At 56.4% G+C, this 11,314-nt stretch overlaps 1 protein-coding gene across 1 annotated transcript in view; it reads right to left on the bottom strand.

Annotated features, from left to right (window-relative positions):
* CD244 (CD244 molecule) overlaps positions 1-11,314 on the bottom strand; it is a 16,565-nt gene that overhangs the window by 3,173 nt on the left and 2,078 nt on the right. The window contains exons 2-7 of the mRNA XM_025044024.1: positions 5,925-6,263; positions 5,577-5,840; positions 4,106-4,216; positions 3,624-3,691; positions 1,596-1,655; positions 4-41 (exon numbers count right to left, since the gene is read on the bottom strand). Of these exons, the coding sequence (XP_024899792.1) occupies positions 4-41; positions 1,596-1,655; positions 3,624-3,691; positions 4,106-4,216; positions 5,577-5,840; positions 5,925-6,263 (880 nt within the window). The remainder of the gene's footprint in view (positions 1-3; positions 42-1,595; positions 1,656-3,623; positions 3,692-4,105; positions 4,217-5,576; positions 5,841-5,924; positions 6,264-11,314) is intronic.

The following is an 11,314-nucleotide window of genomic DNA, read 5'->3' as shown; positions in this document are numbered from 1 at the left end:
TACACGGTGCTCTCCGTTTCCCGCGACGTGGGAGCAGCGGACTAACGAGAAGAGGAAGAAATTCATTTCAGAAGCGCAGAGCCCGCACAGCCGCAGGGGGGTCGTCCCTTCCGCCCCGCCCCCCACCCTGCCCAGACGGAAGCTTCGGGACGCCCGGCCCCGCCATTAACGACGGTCGCTCCTTTTCGAGCGCCTGCTGTCCCTGCGCTCTCCCCGAACCCCGTCGCGCTCCTGCACCACAGGGATGGCTGGCACTGGCCTCATTCTGCACATGAGGCTCCCAAAGGGTAAGCGGCCCAGTCGGGGTGTTCCCAGTGGAGTCGCTTCAAGCCCAGACCCCCCCGCCGCCCCCGCCCAGGGCTCCTCCCCGACACCGCAGCCCTCCCTTCGGCCACCTGCCTTCTCCGCAGGACCCGAGCCAGGCGCCCTGGGAGGCAGGTAACCACCCTCCTGAGATGCTGCTGAGGAGGAAGCTCAGCGCCCGCCTGCCGCGCATTTATTCAGATCCCCTTGTTGGAATTCAGTGTGGCTAAAGCCAGACACCTGGCAGACAGCGATCCCTCGATTCCTCGCATCCCCCTTCCGGGCTCTTCGACTTGACCCACTATCGGGGAATCTCACTGTCCCAAGGGAAGCAGGAGGTGGCGACACCCCCTGGGAACTCAGAGTGGCTGTGAGAGGCGGAGCCCCACCCCTCCCCCTTTCTCTCAGCTCTTCCTCTCCTCTTCTTCCTTTTCTTGATCTTTCTCTGAACCCTATCATCATCCCCCCGCCCCCCAAGAATTTCCTTTGTCCTGCAGCTAGGCCACCAAGCTGAAGAGGTGCCGCTTCAGGTCTTAATTCTTAAAATTAAAAAAAAGGTCATTTTTATCAGAAACATTTTATCATCGGCCACCAGAAAGCTTGTGTAGAAAGAGATGCCCAGCCTGGGCCATCAATAATGTCATCTTCGCTGCTAATATTAGAGGCTGCTCCTCCAGTCTATGGGTAAATGTCTGTCCCGCGGGCATGGGTGCGTAGGCGGCGTGGAGACTCGGCTTTGCCGCCACCCAGCTGTGTGGCCTTGAGCACGTTAACCTCCGCACGTTTCCTCATTTAGCAAATGAGGTTTGTATCAGACCTACTTCCTGAGGCTGCTAATTAAGATCTCTTTTAAAAAATGAGCATAGTAGGTACTTAATAAACATTATCGTTAAGTCGTAATAAAAGAGAACAGCCCAGATTATTCTTTCCTGAAACAGGCGTAAGAAGGGCTTGGAGCCACAGTTCCAGGCCCTGGCTGTTGGAAGCGGCAGGGCGGGAACACGGAGGTGGGTTCCAGGACGAGCTTCCTCCTTCTGCCAACTTCTCTGGGCCTCGCCCACTGCCGGGCACAGAGGGAGAGCCTGTCCGCCCCACTGTCCAGCTCCGGCAGGACACCCAGCACCACACGGGCCTTTTCAGCCAACTGCACCCAGCTGAAGCTGACCGCCCTCTGGGGCTCAAGGGAAGCACAGCTTCGCCCCACCCTCGAGGGTGTGAGTTTTGGGGGGCGGGGAGGGAGCCAGAAGCACCATAGACAGACGTGGGCTGGGTTAGGGAAGCCAGAGTAATACCTGGGCCTGGACGCTGGAGTAGATGGTCCTCTCTTCTCCAAGGGAGCTGTGCTCCTGCTCCTGTGCAACAAACAGGACGGGGCATGTGGTGACACAGCAGACAGCCGGGACTGTACGCGGGGACAGATAGCACAAGGGAGGTGCTCATCATCACCCCAGGATGAGGAGAGATTTTTTACAGTGCAGGAGCTAGTGTCAGGGACACCCAGGGATGACGGGGTTGCAGCCTGCCACCCGGCCGGGGTGGGGGTGTGCTCCTGCCTCTTGTTTTACTTTGGTGGCTTAGAAACTTGGTTTTGCTGACTTCTTGACTAAATGTCCTCTGAGAATGGCACTGAGCTCTGAGTAGGGCTGTGATCTGAGACATATCAGGGCACTGAAATTCATAGGCTGTAAATGTTTTAAGCCTCCTATCTAGGTCCAGCCTTGGTGGTCAGCTGGCCCTTGCCTCAGGCCAGCCCCTGGGCAGCTGGGGTGAAGCCCTGGACCCGAGGCCAAGGGCAGTGTGTCCTTCCTCTCAGTCCTGCCCAACAGGAGACTGGGGCTGGCAGTGGCTGTTCACCCCTGAGCCTTCACGGCCAGGATGGGATCTGGCCGGGAGCCAGTGGGCCAGCAGGGGTCACCACACCCAGAGGAGCGGAGAAGCACCAGCTGTCCCGGGAGGCTGGAGTCCTGGGCGTCGGGCAAGGGGCGGGAGTTCGCTGTCTTTCCCTTCTGCTCAGACATGAGTGAAGTGACTGCAGCATGTCTGAGCCTGGCCCCCCGTCAGGATGCACGACGCCTGCAGCGGAGGCCTTCGCACAGAACCCTGGCGGCGGCAGGGCCGGGCCGGGCCAGGGAGAGGCGGGCCTGACCCTCCAGCAGGTGTTTTCACTCGAAGTGATTTTTATCCCCTATATTCTGCTTCGTTTTCCTAATTTAGTGTCATCTTCGTGGGTAAAGAGGGGTCTATTTCTTGGCCACCAGTGGCTGTAGGTAGATACATTTGCTTCTATGAATTTGTACCAGAGTCCGGCACTGACGGAAGAAACAATTTTCCCATTGTCCCCCACACCCCACTGCTCCACTGTTGAGGGGGACACAGGCCTGAGGCCCAGCCCTGAGCCCAGCAGATGGGAAGCCGCTTCCCTGCTGCGCACCGCCTCACGGGGGGCCCCCCACCACCACCACGACTTCCTGCCTTACCCTCAGGCCACCCAGGGGTATGGGGGAGGAAAGAGGAACCTTCCTCCCCCACCTCCCTTCACACCTGGCAGTTCAGTGAGACCCTGCCTTGCTCTAGGCCAGTCACCTCACCCTGCCCCACTTAAGGAAAGAGCAGTGAGGTCACCCTGCAGCCCCTCTGTGGCGCCCGGCTCCTCTCCACCACTGGATGACAGAGGATTGGCCGCTGCCTGCAGAGACCGCCTGGCAGAGTTCCCGGAGATGCTGGCTCTGCCTCAGAGCCTTCGTGCTAAGCCGGGTGCTCTCTCCAGCACCCCAGCCATCCTCGGGCCTCTTCTCCCCAGCACGGCATGGACATGGGCCACTGAGCCAGCTACACACTGTCGTGCTTTGGCAGGTCAGGCTGGCACCCTCACCAGCCTGGGCAATGATCAAGGACCCAGAAAAGTTAACTTGGACTTGCAAGGACACGAGAATTTGTGGTCAGATACAAAATGCAAGAAGGTTGAACTCGTCCTGGGGCCTAGACCAGCTGGTGAGACTGCGAAGAAATGAGGGCACCGAGGTGCCATCTGGGCGCAGAAGCAGCTCTCTGCCCCTGCCGCTGGCTCCCATGTCCCCTCCCCGCAGCAGGCGGGTTCTGCGCCAGACGCCCCCCCGCCTCATCTCCTCGCTCCCTTGTTTCCCTCCTTCCCTCCACAGCCAGAGCTCAGGGGCTGATGGAGAAAAGACAGATGGGGAAGGCTGAGGATCCCTTTGAGAGGACAATTGTCTGGTTCTCTTTGTCCCCTGGCTCCAAATGGCTGTCCTCCCGAAAGCACTTTCAGACTAGCGAGAAAAAGCCCCGCCCACAGGATGCCATACTTGATTTCTCCTGGTCGTCAGGCTGTTGACGTCTTCATAAATCGTCAGAGATTCCTTTGGGATGGGCTCTGTGAGGAGAAAAGCAAAGGACGGAGCTGCAGAGCCCTCCAGAGGGTGTCCTACCCAGCCAGGCGTCTGCTTCTGGCAGCCCTGCCTTCACCCCAGGTGGCCCAGACCTTGAGAAGATTCTAGAAAGCAAGCAGGTTCGTGCTCTTTCCCAAGTCCTCAGGGGCAGCAGCCATCGCGACACCGCTACTCCACTGCTGTCCCCCCAACCAGCCCCCTGCACGTGAATCTGCACGCGGGGATGGGCGGGAAACACGCAGGGGCCGCCCCGGAAGGCGAGACCAGGGGAAAGGCCCAGCACCCACCGCTGTCCCATGCACCCACACATCCCAAAGCTCCCGAGGAAAAGCGGGTGCTGCTCGCCCAGGCACACGCTGCCCAGTCGGGCGGCAGCACCCTGGGGGCCCTCGACTCACGTGACCGCTTCCTCCTCCTCCTCCTCCACACACACAAGCCGGCGAGGCTGCCGAGGGTCAGGGTGAGTATGAGAAGCAAAACGATCACCAAAATGGAAAGAAAGTCGACATCTGGGAGACATGGGAGGCGTGAGGCTGAGGGCTCGGCCTCTCTCTCCTTCCCCCCCCAGCCTGCTGCAGGGCCTGCCTCGAAGCCCACTCCCCTCGCAAGGGCGGCCGGTCTCCTCACCCCGCTGAGGTCGCCATCAAGGTGGTCTCCCTGCCCAACTGGACGGCCTCCCCCAAGTGACACTAAGAGAGTTAGTATCTGACAGGCCGGGCCCAGATTCTAACTCTGCACACTCTGCGCCCTCTGAGCCTCCGAGCCTCTCTAGCCTCTGTTTTCTCACTCGTAAAAAGGAGATGATATTATCTACATATGGGGATTAATTTCCGATCTAATTAAAGTAAAGCGTCTGGCACAGTAAATGTTACGTCGATCCGTTCTTTTGTTTTTAACTCAACAAACGTTTCCAGCATGCCTACTGTGCGCCAGGCCAGCCTCCCTGCTACTCCCGCCTCCACCGCTCGTCCTCCCGCGAACGGCTGCATTTGACGTTTGTGTCTCACGTGTAGCCTGACATATATGCAACTAACGAAGGGAGAAGGGGGAGCAGTTGAGTGTTCCAGAGGCCGGCTGAGGTCCCTTACAAATGTTACCTCACTTAATCTTGAACAGTAACTCGGTTAGGTGTTTCTGATGATCATTCCCATTTTCCCAAGAGAAAAACTGAGGCCCAGAGAGGTTTATGAATCTGCCTGAGATCACACAGCTTGTAAAGGACAAAGCTATGGCTGACAGGGCACAAAAGACAGTGTCCTTGTCACTCCACATTGCTGTGGCTTGTGCATTCTCTGTGCCCCTGAGCGCCCAGTTTGTCACCCCTATTTGGCTGTAAACCTTTACGGGCAGGGACTGCAGGTGGCCTGCTCCCTGTGATGCCCATGCCGACAGCACGGTAACTCTTAGTTTATCTAATAAAAAGAGGTGCAAACAACTCAGCGTAACTCTCAGGATACGCATAGGCGATACGCCAAGAACTCTCCCGGGTTCCCCTGTGACCACCCTGATGCCCCATGACCCAGGGCGCCACCTCCCTCCTGGGGACCAAGTTGTCACTGCAGGTGAGGAGGCAGGTCTCCATCAGTCTCTCAGAGGAAGAAACGATGACCAGCAGCACGGCTGTGACTCGCCGGCCTGCCAAGCCTTTCTTAAGTGAGGGAAGTGCCACCGCTTCCCAGAAGGAGACTCTCAATGGGAAAAAATTCCTCCCAGACTAAGATGGGCCTGGCTTTACAGGCACTGTGTGCCTAAGAGCCAGGCCCCCAGGGGAGGCCGCAGGCGAGCTCATCCCCAAGTCTCTCTTGCACTTGAGCCTGGTAGTGGGGGTCGACACCTCCAGCCCGTAGCAGCCCGCAGCGCTCCACTTACGGTGACAGGCCTGGGTGAGTTCAAGCGTCTGGGTCGCCCAGCTGACAGGGTTGCTGACATTGCAGGTGTATTTGTGCCGGCTTCCGACGCCAACCTGCTCTTCCAGTTCGCTGAGGTTCCTCGTCGTCTGGATCAACTCGCTCCCTCTATACCAGGCGTAGCTTACATTGCCACCTCTGGAGACCAAGCAGGACAGGGTCACCTGGCACCTCCCTCTGTCTAGGGCTTTCCACTGCTCCAGCAGACGAGGCTTCTCAACGTGATCTGGGGCAGAGATGCTGGTCAGGAAGGCGCTGGGGACGCAAGCCCTGCGGGGTGGGCGGTGGGGAGAGCCGTCCGCGCACTCACCAAATACGGAAATCTGGAACTCGTGTCTGCAAATACTCCCATCCTCTCTGGTGACCTCCAGGAGGTAGAGGCCACTGTCCTGCTGCTGAGTAGCGTTGATGAGGAGACTTAAGTCCTCGATCTTAAAACTGAGTCTATTGTTGAAAGACTCAGAAACCCAAAGAATATTGCTTAAATCACCAGAAGTATTCTTCCAAGTGAGAATCACGTAAAATTCCGGCTTTGTGTGCAGCTGTACCTTCCATTCCACGGAGTCTGCCCTCGTCAGTGTGCTGGGCGGCTGTAACCTGACAGGTGCTCCTGACAGTCCAGTCACACGGTCAGCAGAGTCCGGAGATGCTGGGAAAGAGACACCAGGCTGGAGGCAGCGGGACAGGCACCAGGCTGAGCACCGTGGGCGGTCTGGTGTGGCTTCCCCTAAGCCAGGAGGACGGGGCACGTTGAGGGGCCCAGAGCCCAGGAGAACATGACGGTGCACATCCCCTACCTGCCCCCTCTGCAGAAGCTCTGAAGGGACCACGAACTCGTGAGAATAGTGCTTACTCTGGAACACGCATGCTGTCAACTCTTTACGTGTTTTGACTGTTTCATTTCGCAATGACCCGGTGAGATTCTTATCCCCATTTCACAGGTGAGAAAACAAAGGGGTTAAAAGTAACTACCCCGAGTTGCACAGCAAGAAAGATGAGCTTGGAATCCAGTCGATTTTTGGCTTCAGAGGGTGAATTCTTAACTATCGTGTTATACGTAAACATCACATGTGATGTGATTCCCTCCCCACGGCACCGAGGCAACCACCTGTGACCAGCGGTGACCGCTGGATGCTCTGAGTGGGCAGGCCCAGGAGGACGGACTCTTGGGGCTGAAGGCTCCTCCTCTGTCCTTCCATAGAGCTAGATTCATGCCACTGTTGTAGGACTTAGAATATCAAATAATGGTCACTGCTCATTAATGTTGCCAAATTTTTAGTCGCTAAGGATTGCTCTCTAGAAAAAAATTAGGGAGGCGAAAAGGCAAATACACTGCCAGATATATCTCAGCACTTCCCTCTGGGATCATGGGGGTGTGACGTAAGGCTGCGTGTCATCGCCCGCCTTACAGCCGCCCCGTGCAGTCAGTGAAGAAAAGTGGGTGTTTCTCTGGCCAGTTTTGGTGGGAAGCTTTGTGGCCAGTGGACGCAGGGAATAAAAGGTGTCTGGATGGGCTGGGCAGGGTTGAGGAGAAACTGGCAGAGAGAATAGGGGAAGGGGGCGGCCATGCACAGACCTGTGAGAACGGAGGGTCCTGAGCAGAGAGTGACAAAGGGGAGGAGCTCTAGGTGTCCTCATGTGTCACAAACGCACAGGTCCTCGGCCTGGCATCTCCTCGGCACAGCACGTAATTACAGGACCTGGAGACTTGTAATTACTGTGCGGTCGGTAGGAAATGTTTCTTTGATCGTGACACCCCTGAGAGCGAAACACATTTTCCTATTCATATCCCATGACTTGAATTGGATCTGCTTGTGCTGAAACCAAAAGCAGAGACCATGCCATGCAGCCCAGTGTCTCTTTCCCCGTGGTCTTCGCACTGCATGCGAGGAAAGGTAGCCCGCCAGGTGCTGCACAAAGGCAAGTGGAAAAATAATGACTAAACCTACAGAAAGGACATGCACTGTCAATGTTAATTATTCGGTCTTTCCTGAGACACCACCCTAACCAGAGCCCTGAAGAGCCAGGACCTCCTCGCGTGTAAGACACGGTTCCTGACTCCGGAAAAGTTGTGATCTGGGACCAAACCTTGTGTTCACTCTGCAGCACACACTCCTTGGCTGAGATAGATAATCAGATAAGGAATTTCAATTCTGATCACAGAAGACCAGATTAAGACATACCAACAAACACTCCCACTGGCAATAACGAGGAAAAAGTAGGGAAAATGTTAAAACATGTTGCGAAAGGCATCAGAGAACTAACAAAACAGTGAAATATTCTGGGCCGAGATCTGAAGGAAGGGGACCCAGAGAGGTGAGACCTGCATTTTCCGCTGCTGTTCACTGGGGGCGTCTTCCGATTCCATAAAAAGCAACTGAAGCGCTGAGAAGCTGCACAGAGCTTACAATAGACTCAAGGCACTGGGGCATGATGGGGTTCAGAGACCTGCTACCTGGCGTCCACCAGGCTTGGGGCCGGTGCCATGAACGGCTCATACTGAGGATGAGAGTGAGCCGGAAACAGACCAGCTCTCACGGAAACTGAAGCCAAATTTTGAACCATGTCAACCCAGAATCAGACGAAAGTGGTCTAGAGTCTCTAGTATTTCTAACCTGGCTGCCTACTAGAGGCAAATATAAATTATACCTGGAGGAAAATAACATCAACCAGAGCATTAAATTATTTCTAAAATTTTTCATACATGATATCCAAAATGAAACAAGAAAATAAACTGGCATAACAAGAGGAAACATGTCTAAAAAGGAAAAAGAAGCCATAGAAACAGACCTAACGGGCATCTGGACAACAGAGGTGTTAACCATAGACTTTAAAATACCGTGTTTACTATGTGCAAGGAAATGAAATGCAAGTTTGAGAATTCTGGCAGAGAACTAGTGCGATGGAATGCAAGCGCGGCCTTCCTCTGTGCTCCGCCTGTGATTCAGACAGGGGCGCGCCCGTCTCCTGTCACTAGGCTGGCCTTCTGATAAACCCACCTGGTGCCAGTTTCCAGCCGAGGCCTAAGGAGGCGTCGCACACTGTCGCCTGTTCGGTTGGAAACTTCTCTCGCTGACACGGAGACAAGCCTCGGATAGTCTGCTGGAGCAGCGAAGGAGGCACACGGGGCAGAAAGACGCGGGAGGGGAAAACCCAGTGCTTTTCCAGCAGTTTTTTAAATGTGAGGAAAATGAACTGAGAGCGGAAAGCCAGCAGGAAAGAAGGGGCAGCGGACGAACGACCCGAGATGTCATCGTAAGCCGAGCAGGTCCTGGACAGCCCAGCGGAAGCGCTTGGGGGAGGCGTGGCCCAGGGAAGGCGAGCAGAGGGTGGTCGTCAAAAAGTGGGAGACCCCCTCACTGTCTCCTTTCCTGGAGGAGAGAGTGGGCCGACAGAGGCTGCCACGGAGGAGCGGGACCTGGCCGAAGTGAAGGTTTGGAAGCTCCTCCCTGGGGAACAAGAGAAGCTTTGGATCAGAAACGGGACTCACAGGACACCCAGGGCCCAGCCGAGACCGGCGGCTCCGCTGTTCTCTGTTGCTGAATTTTCTCCTGCAGCCGCAGCAGTCCAGCACACGGGGCGGGGTGGGGTGGGGTGGAGGGGTCACTGTAAGGCAGAGCTGGAAGGGACTGGGGGCCAAGGCGAGGCTGTGGCGTGGATAAAGTGGAAAGGCAAGGGGGCGAGGGATTGTGCACTGAGCGGTGTGACTGACACAGGAAGACCCGAGGCTGCCCCCAGAAGGGTGTATATGGCAACTGGAGGGAAGAGAAACGCGGCATAAAGAGAAAACTCCAGCATGAGTCCTCACGTGCTAAGAGAGGGGTGGAGGGGCCACAGTGAGTGCAGCAAGGGCCGGGGGCAGAGGCCCCGGGGGCCCAGGGAGGCAGCGAGTTCCACCCTCTTCTGGCAGCTAAGAAGGAAGGAGGAGAAACAGTGACTCTGCAGAATGATCGACCCTGCGTCCTCAGGAAGAAATGGACAGCCAGCGTGGGGGACGGTCGAGGGGACAATGTGGCCCAGAATAGAGGCCCTGTCCCCCGCGCCTGCGTGGGTGCACGAGCTGCAGCCTCCAAAGCCACAGCCAGTTCAACCCCCTCTGCACTGGACCTGCAGGTCTGGGAGGGGTGGGGCCTTAGCTCAGGAAGAGGGGGGCAGAGCAGCGGAACCTCCACCAGATGACAAAAGGATGTTGAGGTTTTCTCAGCGCAGGGCTAGGCCCCCAGCTCCAGAGGACGGCAGCAGAAGGGTTCCAGCTGGGCACTGACGACCAGAGCCCCTGAGATTCCAAAAGTGCGGAGCCGGGTCAGCCCTACTCAAGGCAGAACGCAAAGCAAAGCCGACACAGTGCCCTCCGGAGCCCACGTCACCCTGCAGGCCCTCGCTTCCGCTCAACGAGCCACGCCCTCCGGGGCTTCGCTGACTGTATTGACTCCTCTGCTCAAGCCAGGCAGGCCCCTGACCTCCATCCAAGCTGCCCACATCCCACCCCGTGCGTCCGTCAGCCGGGTGACCTCATGAGCACATGATCTTTCTCCAGCGTAACAAGAGCATCTGCACTCCACGGCTCCACTCAAAACCTGTGCTGTCCCTCTGCTCAGACCGTCCTTCCTTCTCCCTTCCCCTGAACTCTTATTCATCCTTCGAGGCCACTTCCCCAGTGTCCCTGCCCAGAATGAGTCTCCATTTCCTTAGCTCTCTTTGTGCTCTCAGTATTGTACAGCTCGCCTGTGAGCCCTCGGCATTTGCTGTCTTCTCTTACAGTTGCTGTTTTACGTGACCGTTTAATTCCCAGTGTCTGACAGGTTACTAAGGGTAGAACCAATATCGTTTTCATTTTCATCCCCCACAAAATCTTGCATAGTTCTTGGAACATGATAGGAGCTTAACGAAGCTGTTTAATTGATTATTTCATTATTTAAATTCCAGAATGCATCTCCATTAACTCCCAGAAATGACTCTGATGTGGGAATTTTGTGCAGAAGACCAGGGACCACCAAGATGTGGTCCGCGGGCTCTGGCTTTGCGATCCGCACGGTTCTCCGACCTGCACTTCCCACGCCCGCTGGCCGGCCGTCGGGATGAAAAGCATGTGCAAAGGGCTTGTGGCAGCCTTATTATAGGAGAAAACCTGAAACTGAGGCCAAGTTTCCTCAACAGGAGAATGGATGAATAAATTATCACAGTCATACAATGAAATACATTCCGCCATGAAAAGGATCAGCTACAAACACCAGAGATAAATTCATCAGATGTCGAGCAAAAGGAGCCAACAGCAGAGTACATACCCTATGGTCCCATTTACACACAGGCAAAACTGACGTGTGACATTGGCAGTCAGAATGGTGACCATTCTCACCGAGGAGGGAGCAGGAAAGACGGGGAGCCGCACACAGCTGTGTTCAGCCCGCGGCGCTCGCGGAGGAACACATCTGCCATTCTGTGCACCTTTCTGTTCGCGTCACACTTCGATAAGAAAGGAAGACAGTGGGTGAGCCACCCCTAGACTGGTTTCCACGGGCGGGGTCCCTGCAGGGTGGTCCCGAGCCCCCTGGGTTACGGAGTCCGCTGCGCCCAGCTCCTTCACCACCCACACCCTGTCCGAGGAAGGTCGGCCAGGGCCAGCCGGCCTCCCGGGCGGTGCCTGGACGGCAGCCCGCGTTGCGCCACATCCACGGGAAGCGCAACCTCGCCCCCCCCCCC

Source organism: Pteropus alecto, unplaced genomic scaffold (assembly GCF_000325575.1).
Source record: "Pteropus alecto unplaced genomic scaffold, ASM32557v1 scaffold101, whole genome shotgun sequence".
Classification (NCBI taxonomy): domain Eukaryota; kingdom Metazoa; phylum Chordata; class Mammalia; order Chiroptera; family Pteropodidae; genus Pteropus; species Pteropus alecto.
The sequence above is the reverse complement of the archived record's forward strand: the minus strand, read 5'-3'. Positions and strand labels throughout refer to the sequence as shown.